The sequence below is a fragment of the Notamacropus eugenii genome, chromosome 4 (assembly GCF_028372415.1).
Source record: "Notamacropus eugenii isolate mMacEug1 chromosome 4, mMacEug1.pri_v2, whole genome shotgun sequence".
In the NCBI taxonomy this organism is placed as follows: domain Eukaryota; kingdom Metazoa; phylum Chordata; class Mammalia; order Diprotodontia; family Macropodidae; genus Notamacropus; species Notamacropus eugenii.
In genome coordinates, this window is record NC_092875.1 from 247,771,263 (window position 1) to 247,791,290 (window position 20,028).

General features: G+C 39.4%; 1 protein-coding gene across 2 annotated transcripts in view; it reads left to right on the forward strand.

Moving 5' to 3' along the window:
* Positions 1 to 13,470: 13,470 nt before the first annotated feature.
* LAMA3 (laminin subunit alpha 3) overlaps positions 13,471 to 20,028 on the forward strand; it is a 330,029-nt gene continuing 323,471 nt past the window's right edge. Inside the window, exon 1 of one of the 2 annotated variants that reach the window (XM_072604400.1) lies at positions 13,471 to 13,936. In XM_072604400.1, the coding sequence (XP_072460501.1) occupies positions 13,655 to 13,936 (282 nt within the window). In that variant the 5' untranslated portion in view covers positions 13,471 to 13,654. The remainder of the gene's footprint in view (positions 13,937 to 20,028) is intronic. The other variant, XM_072604399.1, reaches the window with a different exon arrangement.

Sequence of the window (20,028 nt, forward strand, 5' to 3'; positions counted from 1 at the left end):
AAAAGCCTAAATATAGATATAGATGTGCTATTAATTCCATGGGGGAAAGCAATCCCTGCCTGCAAGACAACTTTGCCATTGTGAAAAGAAGACTATTTTTTCATCTCTTTAGACATTTTTTAAACCCACGATTGATTTTCCTGAAAACAAATATTCTTTTAAGTCCATGTACATTTAAAAGAAATCAAACCAGTTCAATTCATAATATACTTTGTATGAGTAGTCAGTCATTATTTTGCTGAATTTAGGTGAGGTCCAAAATGTCTGCTTTATCTACTTACATGCATGAGTTAGAAATCATCAGTCTTTTCAATGGAGGTAGCATATCAAAATATATATTGCAAATATCCAACTGTCAATAAAGCAGAGGCACTGTTCAGATCCTCTTGTTCAGAGTTGAGATGCTGATCTTGTGATAGAGCATTTTATCTGCACTTGTAGTAACCTGCACATTCATTCAAATCCACATTAATTTTCCACTTTTGACCTTTGTGAAAAATGCTAAAAGGTAGGAATAAAAAAGAAACCCACCAAAACCCCAAACCTGTCCAAGCCCCAAGTTCAAAGGAGCTTTTGTGTTTTATTTTAAATTTAAAACACTTGATGACAGACTTTACTCTTATGACTTTCTGTGGTTGACAACAATGACTTCTGACAAACCTCCAAAGAAAATTCTTTTTGCTGGCCTGGTCTTGTCCTCAAATTTAGGAGCATTCATTGAAAAGTTCCTTTTGACCTTCTTAACCTCCTTATGTTCTTAAGTTTCACCTTCTTAAATATCTTAACATTTTTTGCTCAACCTCATTACAACCTCTTATTGATATAATGTGGACATAAACCAAGACCTTCAGTGTTAAAGCCACCAGTATTGAAATCATCCTTACCTTCTGTTGGAAAACTTTATGGAAAATAAATTGCAAGTCTTCTGTTCAAAATACAATTTGTCTCCAGTTTTCTGAATTTCAAGAGCAAAATAATTAATAGCATCTTGAATATCTTCCGGTTGATGAGCAGGTTAGATTGCTCGATGAAAGGGGTTCAAGTTACCCAGATATCCTCCTCAGACCCTTTGAGCGCTCAGAGGCAGGACCACTGAACAACCACAGTGCCAGAAGATTACTCCAGAGGGTTGGAAACAAGCAGTGTTGAGGCAGCTGGGTTAGAGCAGTCAATGGGAGCCCTCCTTCCACACACACCCTCACACCATAGTTCATGAGCCCCCATTGATGTATTAACCTTACTAGTCACCTAGAGAGGATTCAATTTGTTCAAAGCAAAAACATATAATGAAATAGCATAGTAAGAAAAGTAGCAACAAAACATTTTTCTTATGAACTTGGTGTATATTCTCCCTTAAAAAAATATACTATCAGTGGGAAAAGCAGACACAAATGAGGAACCAGGGTAACCAGGGAAACTTTTATCTCCAATGCTTCAATAATCATCTGGCTAAATCATTGTGCTTTTCTCACCAGATCTACTTCCTACTATCCTCTTTAGGTCATATCATCTGCCCTTGATGTGTAGTCTCTACCACTGTACTGCTGGTCACATGATTTTTTCCAGTCAGCACCAGTCCCATTTGGTATATGGCTCTGAAGCTTCCGGATTCAGTTGAAGTCCTTGGCTATAGGACTTTTCCTTCCTAAAGAGAAGAAGTGAATTTTGTCATACTCTTTTAGTTCAAGACCCATGACTTTTTTTTACAGCTCTTTTAGCAGCAAACTTTGCCTTAGCCATTGGACCAGCAACTTTTGTGGGGAAATTTTTTTCCCCTGTTTTTTTTTTTTTCTCTTAAGGGAGAGGCATATCTGTTCCTTTTCAGAATTCTGACTATTAATCCTTCCATCTCCAGGAAGAGATTCTTTGCATTAGGGACCAAGCTCAGTCTTTTACTTAGACTAAATTTTCTGACCCGGGGCTTGTCACCCTCTGTCACATACTTTAGCTTTTTTGAACAGTCACTATGACTCCCAATTTTAATTACTAAAAGCTAGCCCCTTCCATTGAGGCTAATTGCCCATCATTGCTAAGGGTCCTAAGATTCTGGGGTGTCCAAGGTTGTTAACTCCAAATCCTCTTCTGCTCTCCTATGTAGATGAGTGGGGTCAAGTAAAGGCGTAATCAATCAATTAATCAGTAAGCATTTACTAATGACTTCTATGTGTCAGACATTGTGCTAAGTGTGGGGATATGAAGACAGAAATCAAATAGCCCTTGCCTAAAGGAATTTGCATTCTAGCAGGAGAAATAACTTGTATCTATATATGTATATAAGTACATAAAAAGTAAGGGGCAGCTAGTTGGCACAGGGGATAGAGCATTGGACCAGCAGTTAGGAAGATGTGAGTTCAAATCTGCCCTCAGACACTTAATAGCTGTTTGACCCTGGGAAAGTCTCAGTTCCTCATTTGTAAAATGAAGACATGTTGGAGAAAGAAATGGCAATCCACTCTGATATCTTTGCCAAGAAAACTCCCCCGATGAAGTCTACGAGGTCATACGGAGTTGAACATGACTGAACAACAACAATATACAAAATATATGCAAAGTTCACTAGTGACTGGGAGGATCAGGAAAGCCTTCATATAAAAGATGGTTCTTGAGATGGGTTTTGAGGGAAAAAGAAATTCTAAGAGGAGGAAGTTCATTTTAGACAACCATAGAGATGGGAGATGGAATATTGTATGTGAAGAACAACAAGAAGGCATATATATGCCATAAAATGAAGCTGGAAAGGTAGATTAGAGTCAAGTTATGAAGGGTTTTAAAAACTAAACACAGGGGCCCATGGGTCCAGCTCGTTGTCTCTCCTCTTACCTACTCACATTCCTGGCCTTTCCCGTGTATACACATCCAGCAAAGCCTGAAAAAGACTTTGGACTTATCACTGTACATACATATGAAATACCAGCCAGACCATAAAGCATTCTTTGTAGAGGAATCCAGGTAGCTGGACTGTGAGCTCTTCATGGTCTTTAGCAACTCACCTGACCAGGTAGCATCCAAATGTGAACTAGAATAATGATATGCGTCAAAACCAGTACGAGTATGCAGGGGGTAAGAATATGAGGAAGATATGGTCAGAAAAGAAAATATTATTCTCTTTTGATCAATATAAGTGTGAACTGAGCTGAAATCATGAAAACTGATAGAAAGAATCCTTGCTTATATCTTTCAGCACGCTGAAGGAGAACAGCCTGGGGATCCATACTAATTGATAATATCTTTTATCAATCTTTATTTGATTTCTCTAGTGTTATCTTTTAGGTCAGCAGTTTTTGTAGATATGTCATATTCCAAATTTTTTGTCTTTTGACCTTACTTTCATACTATTGTTACATCTAGTCTTTCATGTATTTATTTCTAGCGTAGAATTTTTTGAGTTCTGTTTCCGCCATCCTTTTTTTTTCAGGGTATTTAATATGTTTCTAAACTTCTAAGCTATTTGTCCCACTCTATACTGTTTCTTTAATTCTTTCATTAAGCTTTTCAACTACTTTTTTTATCCTTGCAGCTATTCCATATTCTTTTCTAGAGTTCTGGTTATAACTATTGTAGAATTATCTTCTTCTGGTGGAGAAGATAAGTTGGGATCATTTTACCTCCCAATATTTCTTCACTATATTAGGAATTTTCCTTTTCTCCTTACTCTATCCACTGGTTTTATCAAACCTCTACCCCTAGGAGGGCTTAATTTTTTAACTCACCCCTGTTGATGGATGGAGGACTCTGAACAACTATTGATGGGAGATTGTATTGGGGTGGCAGGTGAGGGCTACTGATAACCATCTACCTCAGATCCTTCTAGTTAGAATCTCTATTTCAGACGCCTCTTCCTGAGAGCTCTAATCATGTCTTGGATGGGACACCAGCAGAGAAGCACAGGGCAGAGCAAATAGCTCCTCTCATCTTCCAGATCAGAGAAATTCCTTAACAGTTTCCATCCCTGGGATCAATAAGCGTTTGACCTAGGATCCAACCTGGCCCCATAGAGCATGTTTCAATCACAGACTAGTTCCTGTTTTTTTTTTTTATCCTTTTGGTCTTCATACTTTGGACAGCTGGAGAGAAAGGAGCAAAGATGGACACAAATCCCCTGTATTTACTTAGGTTTGCTGTTTGCTTCCTTCACTTTCTACCTGGTGTCAAGCTATCGGTTCATTTTTCCCTCAGAATCATGTCTTCTGCTATTCTCATCCTGCCTCTGAAAAAACACTTTACTTCTGCCTAAATTTATGTATTTTCCCTTAAAGCAAGGCGCATGCTGAAGCTACATAGTTTAACTTGTGCTGGAGGCTTCTAGGTTTAGGGCCAAGGATCTAGACTATTGTACCATTTTCTGAAATAAAGCACGGTGCTGTTCTTGGGATTTTTTTTTCACTCAGTTGCTACTTTAACCATAGTTGCTACACAGTATTGTTGGGGCTGGTGATGGTGATGGTGTTGGGGCTGGGGGAGCATGAGCACCAGTAACATTTGATTTTTATTTTTGTTTTTTAAAATTCCGTGGAGAACTCACTTTTTAATTATTGTTCTTTTATTTAGATTTGGATATTTCTTGTGGGAGGTAGAGATGAAAAGAGTTGGGCTTGGCTGGTATTTCTCACTCAACCATCTCCCTAGAAATCTCTCCAGTATCATCACTGTTACACAACACTGCCTATCAAGAGCCGTCCTGATTTTGTAGAAAGGAGAACAAAACAAAATGATGTGCTCACTTAAATGTGCTTCATTCATAAACAAGTGTTAGATTAATTGTGGCACCAGGGAAATTGTTTTCTTGTAAGACAAAATAGATTTACCAGACTTGCACTCTCAGGTCCTTTCCTCTCGGGGAAATCCTTCTCTAATATAAAATTTGGCATTTAGGGTCAGGCCAAAGAGAGTGTACATAGGTCTTAGAACATACATCACCCCCTTCAGAAGTTTACTTCTGGGAGTGTATAATGACACATTTTGGAAAAGGGGTCTAGTTCTCTAGTTCAGAGCATATGTAGGTATTTGGTGATTATTTCTGGTTCTCTTACACAGGGTGAGAAAAAGCCTTTTAATTGGCTGTTGAGTGGAGCGTTCATTGCACAGCCTTCCTCACTCAAAACAAAGTCAAGTGCAAGTCATGTCATCATTTCTCTGATGGCGTGGTCTTCAGCAACAAAGGACAAACATAGCATCAACAATCATACAAAAGACATCATCTTGCAAAACTGCGTACTTTCTTTGCTGGTGGTGGTTGGGTCAATGGCTGCTGCTTCCCCCTGGGTGGGGAGAGAAAGGCAGTCCCAGTGACCGATGAAGTCACAAGTCAATGATGTACTCTTTTTCTATCTCTGTTACGTTTCATTCTTTTCTGATCTTAGGAGAATGAAAGTTGGAGGTGGAACAGACTAAGCTATGACTTGGTGGCTTCAAAATGTCAGAAGGCTCACCAGAGATCCTGGAATTGGAGTTTATACCAGAGTGTGCCAGCAGTCAAGTGTGATGGAGAGAGTAATTCTGAGAAGTGAAGTAGAGGATCCAGTCTAGCAGTAAATTGACCTGGCAGCAGAGATACCATGTCCTGCAAACAAAGAAATGGATGTCTATCGATTATGCCATATTTGTAAGTGAACTTGGTGGGATTGAATGCTCTGTAGCTACTGCTTTAAGTCTGAGTCCATTCTCCTCGGGGACTGAAGTGCTGAGAAGAGAGTGTCCCCAATTGGAATGGGAGGAGATGAATTGATACTTCTGTTCTTGCTATACCTTCTATGTCAATATCTCTCTCTCTTTTTTTAAAGAGATACAAACAAACTTTTTGTTTGTTATTGTCGCTTAGTCATTTCAGTTGTATCCACTTCTTTGTGACCCCATTTCAGATTTTCTTGGCAAAAATATTAGAGTGGTTTGCCATTTCCTTCTCCAGCTCATTTTACAGATAAGGAAACTGAGGCAAAGAGGGCTAAGTGACTTGCTCAGGGTCACACGGCTAGGAAGCGTCTGAGGACAGATTTAAACTCAGGAAGAAGAGCCTTCCTGACTCCAGACCTGGTACTCTATCCTCTGTGCTACCTAGCAGATCTTATAACAGCTAACTGATATCAGTTGCTTGTCACTGCTATTGGGGAAATATCAACTGGTAGAACTGAAAGTCGGGCGTTAATCATGGCGCTAATTAATGATGTAAGAGATACTAACTGCTATTGATGAAATCGGTAGTGGGAAAACGCATTGGAATGAGCATGTGAGTTGACAGCTTTAGAAACGTGCCTCTCTACTGACTCTTAGCTTCCCTGGCTTTCTCCAAGTCTCTCTGGGACTTTAAAGTCCCAAATTTTGCAGGAAGCCTTTCCCAGTCCTCTTTAAGCTTGGTGCCTTCTCTCTGACAGTACCCTCTATTTATCCTGAATATGTCTTGTTTGTAAATAGTTGTTTACATGTTATCTCCCCCATTGACTAAGTTCTAGAGAATGACTGGGTTTTTTTTGCCTTTCTCTGTAACCCTAACATTTAGCATGGGGCAGCTATGTGGTGCAGTGGATAGAGCATCAGTACAGGAGTCAGGACCTGAGTTCAAATCTCACCTCAGACACTTGATACTCACTAGCAGTGTGACCTTGGGCAAGTCACTTAACCTCAATTGCCTCATCCTGGGTCATCTCCAGTCATCCTGATGAATATCTGGTCACTGGACTCAGATGGCTCTGGAGGAGAGGTGAGGCTGGTGACCTGCACAGCCCTCCCTCACTCAAAACAAAGTCAAATGCAAGCCATGTCATCATTTCTCTGATGACATGGTCTTCTTTGGCAATGAAGGACAAACACACACACACACACACACAATATTTAGCATAGTGTCTAATGTAGGATATGTACTTAATAAATGTTAACTGATGACCAACTGAAAAGCACCTCTATATTTCAGATCCTGAATAGGAAACAAAGCCAACAGCTGTGTAGGGACTCAAACTGTCATGATGAATGGGAGTTTAGGAGTGTGAGCTTCAAAGTGTAGCTTTCCACACTCTCAGGTACTTTAATCTGGGGAAAATCCTTCTCTGACACTACACACTGGTATGTAGTATAACCATCTTCAGATCTGAAGTACACAGCTATGCATGAATCATTTCTGAGGTATTAAGAAAATAGCCAAACCCTAAATTCCCTTGTGCTAGACTGAGTTTTTTCTTTAACACCCAACTATGCATCTATATAGCACCTACCTGGTGCCAAGTAAAATAATGCCATTAGTTGTGTATAGAACATCTCAATAATACTCACACTAAAGCAGAGCCTCTCTAGGGGCAATATTCTTCATGTCTTCCCAGAGTGCACCTGGGAGGCATAGACTGAGGATCAGGGGACCTCAGTCTTGTGCTTTTCTCCATGAAGTTTTAGGGAAGTTATGAGATCTCTTACTGTATCATTTCTTGCTCACAAGACATGATTGCTCCACCTGAAACCCCACCATGTTGGTGAAGTGTTTTGAGTTCTTCCATGTTACATACCACTCCACACAGTATATTATAGCCATGATTTTAGATTTTCGTATTGGATGGTAGTTATTAACTTCCTTAATAGAGACAGGAATAAAGACATAATTGCCTAGAACTTTATTTGATCTTTGACCTCAGAGAATATTGATAAAAGGTATTATCAGTTAGTATAGATAACTCCCGATGTCTATCATTTTACAACAAAATAAGGGAAGGGAAAGAGTCAGGGATACTGGTGGAGAAGACTGCTGAAGAAAAGAGGAGCCAAGATTTACCTGTGTTCACATTGTCCATGAGAAAGCAGAGAATAATTCAAGGTCCCAAAATATCCATCTGACTGGTCCAGGGTCACACACCTAGTAAGGTGTTTGAGGTCGAATTTGAACTCAGGGAGATGAATCTTCCTGACTTCAGACCCAACACTCTATCCACTACACCATTATATAATCTCTTAACATGTGCCAGACATCATGCTAAGTACTTTTTACAAATATTTTCTCATTTCATCCTCACACAGGTACTTTTACTATGCTTATCTTACAGTTGAGGAAACTGAGACAAACAGAAGTTAACTGATTTGCCCAGGGTTACACAACTAGTAAGTGTCTGAGGCCACATTGGAACAAAGTTCTTCCTGATTCCAGGTGTCCACTGGGGCACTAGGTAGACTCCTTTTCTGCCCATGTTATTTACTACCTTACACAACTCACAATATTTGCCCTAATTTGTCATTTACTAGGAATACCATTTACACTAGATATCTTGTTTGTCAGACTCCATACTCCAAATATAGCCCTTACAAGGTTAACTCACTTATAAAATATTTACTTAAGATATACAGTTTTTGTTTGATCATCTTTGAAACTTTTCCCATTGGGCCAAAGGCATGAATTTTATTGTAGGAGTGTCACCACAAAAATTATTTTTTCCTCTTGATGAAATGTGAAGTACATGGCATTACACATTCTTTAGCTAGGCAAGGTAATAAAAAGCTAGGCAAATAGAAATTCTGACTTTGCGTGATGCAATAAATCTGGTTGCCATAAAGCTTAACATTGCTTTTTATAGTAAAACATACAAAATAAAATACTATGAGGAATAAACCTTGACTTTCTATTGATAAATTGCCAGTTATGCCCTCCCCTCCTGACAGTGACAGTGTAGACAGGTGGGAGATTGTTAGCTTAGTTAAAAGAAGAAAGCTTTCAGCCTCTTGTGTGGCAGGAAATTTGCTGTGTCTCCAGACTCTCTGTGAGGAGCTATGATGGGGAGATGGGCTGAACTTTATCCTCTCTACCCTCTCTACTATTCTCATGAAACATGGATTCAGTTAGTTGAGCTTGTAAGCCTTGACAAACTTTCTCCATTTTCCATTTCCTTTCTTGAGTAGGTAACTGAACTTAGTTTATGAGTCACAAGTATATATGGGCTTAGAGACAATCTTGTTCATTTGAGAGGTGGGGAGGTCCTGGGTAGCATTCAGTTGCAGATTATTGATATTCTGAGGAGGAGGTAAAGACAACTCCTTCAGAATTCTTGGAGACAATGACCATCACTAAGTGAATTGGCATCAGCTTAACCATTTCAGCAGCAGACATCTATTAGGAGGTATCTGGACCATATAGAGCTAAGGCAAAGTGTAAAATGCCTAATTAACAGGTCTATTAAAGGTCTTCTATTCTGATGTTGTTTAAATAATCAGCCTTCCAGTGGTTATAATGGTAGTTACAATATTGAATTCTGTTTGAATCATTTTGTCTTATGTACGCTTGTGAATATCCTGTGTTTAGTATTCCTTTTATGTGTAGGGAAAAATTACTTTTCACAGAACTGATTTATATTGTACATTGAGTATGTTTTTGCTCCCTGTTTTTTTTGAAAGTCCAATATATGGGCCATAATTAGCATTTCTTAAACTGTGGGCATTACCTCCAAAATGTGGCAAAAGTAAAAGATTTCTGAACTAGTAAGGACCAAAAATCAATTAAAAATCAAACTTGTAATGAATTCAAGGTGTTTTTGGCAATGCTTGCCTATGTTGCATCTCAAAACTTCACTACAGACTTGGTTCTGAACACAAAGCATACACACTGAGCATGCCATCACGCCACATAATGCTAACACTGTCAAAATTCAAAAAGGCATTGTGGCTGGAAGAAGTTTAAGAAGCCCAGAAGAAGTAAAATCATCCCTGGTTTGCCAGAGTGAAGATAAAATGAGGGTGATCAAATGGAACCTGAATTGAACCTGATCTACACCACATGTTTGGGTACAGGACAATGAGTGGGGACTCCAGCCCCTACCATTTCTCAGAGTTAAATCTCACAACATCTTTGGGTAGTAGGTAGGACAGGAACCATTATTTCCATTTTACAAATGGGGAAATAGATTTAAAGAAGTTGTGACTCACCCATGGTAAAGCATTTGTAAATGTCAGAAGAGGGATTTGAATAAACATATCCCTGACTCACAGTCCAGGACCCCATGTACAGAGTGTTATGGTGTTCAAAGTGTTTTTCATATGTTATCTATTTCATCTTCACAACTACCCTGTGAAGTAGGGTCATTCTGTCAATAAACATTTATTGAACACCTACGATACGTCCAACACTGTGAGAAGCACACATAATAATACTGAAAGTATTACTATCACCATTTAAAAATGATGGAATTCCATCTATGTCACTAATTAGCTTTTAGGGGCTGCTAGGTGGTGCAGTGGGTAGAGTGCCAGGCCCAGAGTCAGGAAGATTTTTCTTCTTGAGTTCAAATCTGGCCTCAGACATGTTTTAGCTGTGTGACTCTGGACAAGTAACTAAACCTTGTTTGCTTCAGTTTCCTCATTTATAAAATGAGATGGAGAAGGAGGTGGCAGACCACTCCAGTATCTTTGCCAGGAATACCTCAAATGGGGTCATGAAGAATCAGACATGACTGCACAACAATAACAAAGCTTTTTGGCTTCCGGCTTACGGTTACAGATGAAAAATAAGAGGATTGAATTAGATCTTTACCATATGCTTCAATTTGCATTCAGACTCTAAAGTTCTTTCTCTGGATGTGGATAGCATTTTCCGTCATGAGTCTTTTGGAACTGTCTTGGATCATCACAATGTTGAGAAAAGCTAAGTCTATCATAGTTGATCATCACACAATGGTCCTGTTACTGTGGAGAATTTCTCCTGGTTCTGCTCAATTCACTTAGCATCAGTTCATGTAAGTCTTTCCAGGTTTTTCACAACAGTATTCCATTACATTCATATTCCACATGTTCGGTCATTCCCCAGTTGATGGGCCTATCCTCAGTTTCCAGTTCTTTGCCACCACAAAATGAGCTGCTATAAATATTTTTGTACATGAGGGTCCTTCTTCCTTTTTTTAATGATCTCTTTGGGATACAGACCTAGTAGTGCCATTAACTGTATCAAAAGGTATGCAGTTTTATAGCCCTTTGGGCATAGTTTCAGATTGCTCTCCACAATGACTGGATCAGTTCACAACTCCACTAGCAATGCATTAGTATTCCAATTTTTCCATATCTTCTCCAACATTTATCACTTTCCTTTTCTGTAATACTAGCCACTTTGATAGGTTTGAGGTAGTGCCTCAAGAGTTGTTATAATTTCCATTTCTCTAATCAGTGGTGATTTAGAGCTTTTTAAAAATATGACTATAGATAGCTTTAATTTCTTCATCTGAAGACTGCTTGTTTATATTCTTTACTTGTCAATTGGGGAGTGGCTTGGATTCTTATAAATTTGACTAATTTCTCTATATATTTGAAAAATGAGGCCTTTATCAGAGATATTTGTTGCAAAAAATTTCCCTTCAGTTTTCTGCTTTCCTTATAATTTTAATTGCATTAGTTTTGCTTGTGCAAACACTTTTTAATTTTATTCAACCAAAATTATCAGTTTTACATTTTGTAATGCTCTCTATATCTTCTTTGGTCCTAAATTCTTCCCTTATCCATAAATCTGATGGAAAATTTCTTCCATGCTCTTTATTTGCTTACAGTACCATCCTTTATGTCTAAATCATGTACCTGTTTTGACCTTACCTTGGCATATGGTGTGAGGTATAGATCTATGCCTAGTTTCTGCCATACTATTTTCCAGTTTTCCCAGCAGATTTTGTTAAATAGTGAGTTATTAGCCCAGGTTTATGCAACTGTAGATATCTATAGTCATTTACTACTGTGTCTTGTGTGCCTAACTTATTCCACTGATCTACCACTCTGTTTCTTAGTCAGTACCAAATAGTTTTGATGATTGTCAATTTATAATATAATTTCAGATCTGGTATGGCTATATCGCTTTCCTTTGCATTTTTTCATTAATTCCCTTGACGTTCTTGACCTTTTGTTCTTTCAGATGAATTTTGTTATTATTTTTTCTAGCTCCATAAAATGATTTTTTGGTAGTTTGATTGGTATGGTACTGAATAAGTGAATTAATTTAGGTAGAATTGTCATTTTGTCATATTAGCTCTGCTTCCCTATGAGCAATCGATATTTTCCAATTGTTTAGATGTGACTTTATTTGTGTGAAAAGTATTTCATAATTGTGTTCATAGAGTTCTTGGGATTTTCTTGGCATGTAGACTCCCAAATGTTTTATATTGTCCACAGATATTTTAAATGAAATTTCTCTTTCTATCTTTTGCTCCGTTTTGTTGTTAACATATAGAAATGCTGATGATTTATGTGGGTTTACTTTATATCCTGCAACTATGCTAAAGTTTTTTTTGAACTATTTCAAGTAGTTTTTTAACCCGTTATCTAGGATTCTTTAAGTATACCATCAAATTATTTGCAAAAAGTGATAGTTTTGTTTCCCCATTGCCTATTTGAAATCAATTTCTTTTTCTTCTCTTACTGCTAAAGCTAACATTTCTAATTCAACATGGAATAATACTGGTGGTAATGGGCATCTTTGTTTAACTCCTGATCTTACTGGGAAAGATTCTAGCTTATCCCCATTAAACATAATGCTTGCTGATGGTTAGATAGATGCTACTTATCATTTTAGGAAAATTCCATTTATTCCTATGCTCTCTAGTATTTTTTAATAGGAATGGGAGCTGTATTTTGTCAAAAGCCTTTTCTGCATCTATTGTGATAATTATATGATTTCTATTACCTTTGTTATTGATACAGTCAATTATGCTGATAGTTTTCCTAATATTGAACCAGTCCTATATTTCTAGTATAAATCCCACCTGGTCATAGTGTATTATTATCCTTGTGAAAAATTGCTGTAATCTCTTTGCTAATACTTGTTTCTTTCTTTTTTTCTTTTATTTATTTTCAGTGCTCCATAATCACTTCCATATAACAGTAGAGTTTTTTCCCCTCCCTCCCTCTCCTTCCCCTCTCCTTCCCCCCTCCCTCCCCGACACTTCGCTAATATTTTATTTAAAATTTTTGCATCAATATTCATTAGGGAAATTTCTCTGTTTTAAGCCTCCTTCATTGTTACCCAGGGTTTGGAGGCTGAGTTTCTTGTGTGTGTGTGTGTGTGTGTGTGTGTGTGTGTGTGTGTGTGTGTGTGTGTGTGTGTGTGTGTGTCTGAGAACATAAAACACTGAAAACAAGGGATAACACTGCACTCCTCTTTAAATTAGACCAGGCAGGCATCACTGCACCCAACACCTAGGGCAAGGAAAAATATTAACACCCACTTGCCCCCGAGCGTTTTCTCTACCCCAGGTAGAAAAAAAGTTAACACTGGAACACAGGGAGACTCCCTTAGTTCAGAAACTTCTGCTGAGTGGGTTTCCTCATCCATTCAATTAAAAATACCAAAGGCAACCACAGTCTCTCCTTTCTTCGACAATTAGAGTGACCTGACTTGCCTGCCACAGGTTTTCATCGTAATGAATCAGGTTCCACTGCCCTCTTTTTCTCTCTCTTTCTTCCTTTTCCCTGGATCGGCTCCGCGCGCTCCACTGGGGAGGCGCTAGAAGCCGCCTCCTACGACAGGGGGGTGTGTTCACTTCTTTCTGGGACAATCTCCAAAAAACAAGAGCAGACCAAGGCAGAGCTTTCTGGCTGCTGCTGCTGCTACTGCTTCAGAGACCACCGAGCCCAGCTCAGAGACGGACGGAAGACTGCGCTGCCCAGGTCCGGTGGACAAGGCAGAGCGGGGCTGGCATTTCCTCTCGGTCTCCAGGTCAGGATGGCCAGCGTACGGAAGGGGACCCCAGCGGCTGCTCCTGCTCCCCGGTGGCTCCCGCGGTTTCTCCTTCTGCTACTTTTCCCCCTTTCCGCAGCCACCGCTGCTCCGGAGCTGGAGAGCGACTTCAGCCTCCACCCGCCCTATTTCAACCTGGCCGAGGCGGCTCGGATCTCGGCCACTGCCACCTGTGGGGAAGAGCCCGGGGGCGCGAGGCCCCGGCATGAGCTCTACTGCAAGCTGGTGGGGGGCCCTATAGCCTCCACAACTGGCCACACCATCCAGGTAAGGCAGAGCAGCTTGCGCGCTGAGGTGGCAGGTTGCCCGGGGAGGTCACAGGTTGCCCATGGCGGAGGGCAGGTTTCCTGGGACTTCAAGTCTACTGGAGGCCTTTGGGAAAAGAGGGCATGGTACTGTAAGTACCAGCTCTCGCGCCCAGCTGCCGCGGATGACCAGGAGGGAACAAATCCCCAGCCTGAGGCAGAGAGCACAGAAGGCATGAGAGCTCTTGGAGCTGGCCTTAGGGGAGAAGCATAGTGGATCTATAGTCAGAGGACTTGGATTCGAATTCAGACTTGGTGGTTTAGAAACCTATGACTTAAGGCAAATCTTTTCACCTCCATGGGCCTCAGTTTTCCTCAGTACAAGTACAGTGCTAAGCTAGATAATCCTTAAACGCCCTTCCATCTCTGAAACCCGAGAACAGGAGACAACAAAGAAATGTCTCTTGGGGGGAATTTTTAGAGAAAGTCCCAAGTACAATCTGGTGCTGGGAGATGTCAAGACAACCAAGATAAACTTCTCCTGCTTAGTTTCAAACTGGCCCCTCCTTCTCTTCTGGGATGTTTTTTCTCCTTGTTCATAGGTCAGTGGTATTGGTTAGATGAATTGTGACAAAGTTTGGTGAAAAGAGCATCCTGGATTTGAAGTTGGGAGTCCTGAGTCTGAGTGTCAGTTCAGTGACCTTGGGCAAATGACTTAATTTCTCAATTTTAGAAGGTCATAGGACAGTAGTTGGAGCTGGAAAAGATTTTAGAGGTCATCTAATAATGAATCCAAGTCTCTATTGGTTGTTCAGTCGTTTTTCAGTCTGTCCCACTTCGTTACCCCATCTGGAGTTTTCTTGGCAGAGATACTGGAATGATTTATCATTTCCTTTTCCAACTCCTGAGGAAACTGAGGCAAATAGGGTTAAGTGACTTGCCCAGTGTCTGAGGCTGTATTTGAACTCAGAAAGATGAATCTAGGTGACACAGTGGGTAGAGTGCCAGGGCTGCAGTCAAGGAACACTCATCTGTCCTGATTCCAAATCTGGCCTCAGACCCTTTACTGGCTGTGTGAACCTGGGCAAGTCACTTAACTTTGCCTCTGTTTCTGCATCTGTAAAATGAGCTGAAGAAGGAAATGGCAAACTACTCCATCATCTTTGCCAAGAAAATCCCAGATGGGGTCACGAAAAGTAGGACACAACTGAACAACAACAAACTTTCTTATTCATCAGGAAAACGATTTCCAAGATTAAAGGATCTGTCCAAGTTCACACAGATAGTAAATGGCAGAGCCAGAATTTAAAGTCAGGTCTTCTGATTACAAATCCAGTTCTCTTTCTAGTTTGTTATACTATGGACAAATATACTTATGCTAAAGTCTTGTTTTTAGTGTGACCAGGTAAAGTTGGTCAGATTTGTAACTAGGGTGGAGTAACTGGGGCTTTTCTTAAGGATGGATGCCAAATTTGGAGGGCCCTGACAGTATTTGAAATTTTTCAGCAGCATAGTAACAACCTTGGAATGAAGTTTAAAAAAATTGATTAAAATAGAAAACAATTAAGTGGTGAACTAGGGTGAATTCTCCCCTCTTCTCCACCTCTCATTTCTCAATTAAAGGCATACTCTGTGTTTGTCCCAAGGCTATGTTAGTGGTGCTTAAGCTCTCAAGATCTTTATTGATGTTTGCAGACCAATTTAGATAAATTTGGAGAGGCTTATCAACAGGTAATAATTTTTTAGTCACAGCAGCTCCAGAAGACTTTCTGTCTATTAAGTTGTAGAGGGGTCGTGATCTAGCTTGGTGGTGGGACATTGTTTTCAGATATCTTGAGGTTTTCAAGACTATTTGCACAACTGACCCCAGAGGACTGGTTTGAGGAAAATTGTTTGTGAAGCACTCTTCAAATGTGAGTTATTATTATAGTTTGATGGGACGTTAGAGATCAATCCATCCAGTCATCTCTTTTTTTCAAACTGATGATGGATTACATTAAAAAAAATTTCCAGCATTCAAATCCTAACTTTTACACTTACTAGTTGTCTGATCTTGAATAAATCACTTAACATTTCTGGGGGCCTCAGTTTCCTCTTTGGGAATTAGGGATAATTGTGCTTATATGACATATCTCACAGGGTTGTTTTGAAGTGCTAGAAAATTGTGTTATTAATATTGCTGAAGAAAAGGCTAGAGCAGGGATAGTTTCTGCCCTCAAGCTGTTTATAATTCAAATTAGTTATACTCTGATTCATGATCCTAGGCAGAAGAGGAAGACACTTTCTTAGATAATTCAGCGTATGCCATCCTTCTAGGTCAGGGTGTAACTTTCAGGAACAGAATATTGTTAGGTGTTGAACTTTGTTCTCTGAAAGTCAAGACTGAAGAATAGTCAGACTGAACTGGGCTGTCTTGTCTTCTTTCAGGAATGAGGGCAAGAGAGGATACAGCAGTTGTTGATGTGAAAGTGTTGTGTCAGGGACAAGAATGGGAAAGCAAAAGGATTGAGGCCACTTTATTAGAATTGTGCTTCAGCCAGGTGTTTTGCAGCAGCTGGTTCAAACTTGCCTCTTTGGAAAGGGGAGGAGAGAAGAAAAGGGAAGAGGGATTAAAATTCACCAATCTCTTCTACTGCAATCAGTGGTGATTGTTCTAGGTACAGTTGCAGAAGTGACAGAATACTGAAGTAACTCAAGACCATTGCTTTATATCTCTGAACTTTCATTAAACAAACAAACAAAAAAACCTCAGAACTCAACTGCTACCAGCCTGGATTTAGAAAATATTTTGGAAAAAAAGTTAAAACATGACTTAGAATTTTTAAAAAAAATCTTATTTTTATGTTAGTGACAATTCAGAGTATTGAGACCTGGATCCTGTTCAGTATGAGTTAATAGCTACGGTCCCTTTTATCTTTTAAATTTTATTTTACAGTTTTTGTTACTTTTTTCAAATGAAGATATGTTTTTATCTTTCAATATAGCCTTCCTTCCACCTCCAACTGAGAAATCAAGAACAACAAAATTGTAGTTACAAACACATATAATCAAGTAAAACAAATTCCCGTATTGGCCATGTCCCAAGAAATTATTTATCAGTTTGTTCTCTGAGTCTATTGCCTATCTTTCAGGAGATGAGTAACCTTTTGTGGCCAAACTCCTTGAACTGTTGAAGTGATTTTCCTAAAATGTAGATCTGATCATGTCACTCCCTTCCCTTTCCTCCCCTTCACCATAAACTCCAGTGGCTCCCTACTTCCTCCAGGATTAAATACAAAATGCTCTGGTGTTCAAAAACCTTTATATCCTAGCCCTTCCCTTCTTTTCCAGCCTTTCACTTTAATCCCTACTACATACTCTGATTCAGTGACACTGGCATCCTTGATGTTCCTGGAACAAGACACATTGTGAAGCTCTGGGCATTTTCTTTGGTTTTACCCAGATGCCTGGAATACTCTTCCTCCTCGTATCTATCTCCTGGCTTTCCTGACATCCTTCAAGTCCCAGCTAATATTCTGTCTTCTATAGGAAGCTTTTTCCAACACCCCTTTTTTGGTTGTTCTATTGTTTTCAGTTATGTCTACTTTTTGTGATACCATTTAGGGTTTTCTTGGCAGAGATACTGGAGTGGTTTGCCATTTCCTTCTCCAGCTCATTTTACAGATGAGGAAACTGAGGCAAACAGGGTTAATGACTCGCCCAGGGTCACAACACTGAGACCAGATTTGAACTCAGGAAGATGAGTCTTCCTAACTGCAGCCCTGGCATTCTATTCACTGTGCCCTCTAGCTGCCCCTGTCTCCCTGTTAAATTATTTCCTATGTTTCCTTCCATAGATAATTTGTTTTTACATATTTATTTGCTTGTCTCCTCTACCAGATTGTAAATTCCTTGAAAGCAAGGACTTTCTTTTGCCTCTTTTTATATCCTTGGTTCAGTGGTTGGCACATGGTAGGCACTTAATAAATGTTTCTTGATTGACTAACTTTCATCATGAGTCCTTCTGAAATGGTAATTTTCATTGTGATGATCTGAGTTCTTTAATCTTTCAAAGTCGATTGTCTTTCTGTTGCTACCGTTATCAGTTGTTCTTCTGGTTCTGTTCACTTAACTCTGTATCTGTTCATATAAGTCTTCTCAGATTTTTCTGAAACCACCCCCTTCATCATTTCTTGTAACACAATAGCATTCTATCACATTCATGTGCTATAACTTGTTCATCTATTCCCCAGTTGATACTGAGGTCTTTTCAACCACTGATGTTTAACAGTTTCTATTAGGTGATAATCTCCCTCTCTAGTTTCTCAGGTCTCAAGTTTCAGTGCCAAATAGAAGGATAAATCAATATAGATTTCCCCAAAGACTACACATAGGCAACTAGAGGCTAAAAAATGATTGTCTGTAGAAAGAACAATTCGCAAATTAATATATTGTTATTTAGCTTAAATTGACTTGTGAAGGCTACTAATTTATTAGCCTGAAAAGGATACTATGCACTATGCTTTGCTTATGATTCTGTGTGGTAAGCCACAACAGGAATATCTATCTATACATACACACCCACAAACACACACACATACATACACACATATAATTTGTTGTTTAGTTGTGTCTGACTCTTTATGACTCCATTTGGGGTTTTCTCAGCAAAGATACTGGATTTGCCATTTCCTTCTCCAACTCATTTTACAGATATGAGAGGAAACTGAGCCAAACAGTGGTAAGCCCAGGGTCACATAGTTAGCGTCTGAGACCAGATTTGAACTCAGGTCCTTCTGATTCTAGACCTGACACTCTATCCACTGCACCACCCAGCTGCCCCATTGTCGTGCTATGTACTTTTGGAGTATGGGACGCTAATAGAAAACCAAGCAGAAGACTGGAGTAGATGAAACTCTTTTCCTTGCTGAATAATCTTCGCATTTGAGTGTATTTACTGACACACCATAGTGGGAAGTTACAGATAATCACAGAGGACAGGAGTAGCAGGAGGATTCAGTGTCCACAGGATTAGGAGACAGTGGGGCATGAGGAGAAGGGAGGACAATGCCTATATTAGACTTCACTTAGTATCCATAAAAGGAAACAATTATTAGCAAATTCCTTAATTATTGCATGTTTGTGAAGGTCATGGGATCACATATTTAGAACTAGAAGGGACATTACAGCCCATCTCATTTTACAAATGAGGAATGGAGGCATCGGAGGAGGCCAAGTGATTTGTACAAAGTCACACAGATGGTGAGTGGCAGAGGTGGGATTCCAACCTGGTCTCCTGCCCCCAAATCCACTGCTTTGTCCACTGTACCACCCTGATGCATATAATCTTGTGTTAACTTCCAGTTCCAATATTTTCTAAGTAAGCCTCTGTGCCTTTATTATATCATTATGTGACAAAAATAAGGAGAGTTTAGGAGATGGCTAGCATTTATACTTTAAAATTTAACACTTCCAACTTTTTAACACTTTAAAATTTGCAAAGCACTTTAGAGATATTATCTCCTTTGAGTCTTACAACAACTCTGTAAGGTAGGGGCTATGATAACCCCCATTTTACAGATAAGGAAATTGAGGCAGACAAGTTAAATGACTTGCCCAGGACCGCTAAGTAAATGCCTAAGGTAGGATATGGACTCTTCCTTTCTCCAGGCCCAGTGCTTCTATCCATATGCCTAGAACATATCTCTTCCTGGTAGATGTTAATGAAGAAAACGGGATAACTCAGATCAAACAAATTCTTCCAGCTGATAACATAAATGAATGTATGATTCTCCTTAATAAATTTCATTTTTTTAAAACCAACATTAGCTCAGATTGGGGGATGACAGATTATAAAACAGTACCTGGAGAAGGCAAATATAAAAGAGAGTTTTCTTTCTTTCTCTTTATTTTTTTTCCTTTCTCCTTATTTTTTTTTAACTGTTTAGGCTTTTATAAGAGACTTGGTTTTTTAATCTGTTTATTATATGGCTCACAAAGATATGAGAATTAATCACTGATATTCTCCTGCTGGCACCACAGAAAGGCACAACAGAAATATGAAAGAGATGCATCTCCTTCCCCTTGCCCCATAGTCCCTTTCTAGTTGCTATGGAGAACCATTTGTCTGAAGCT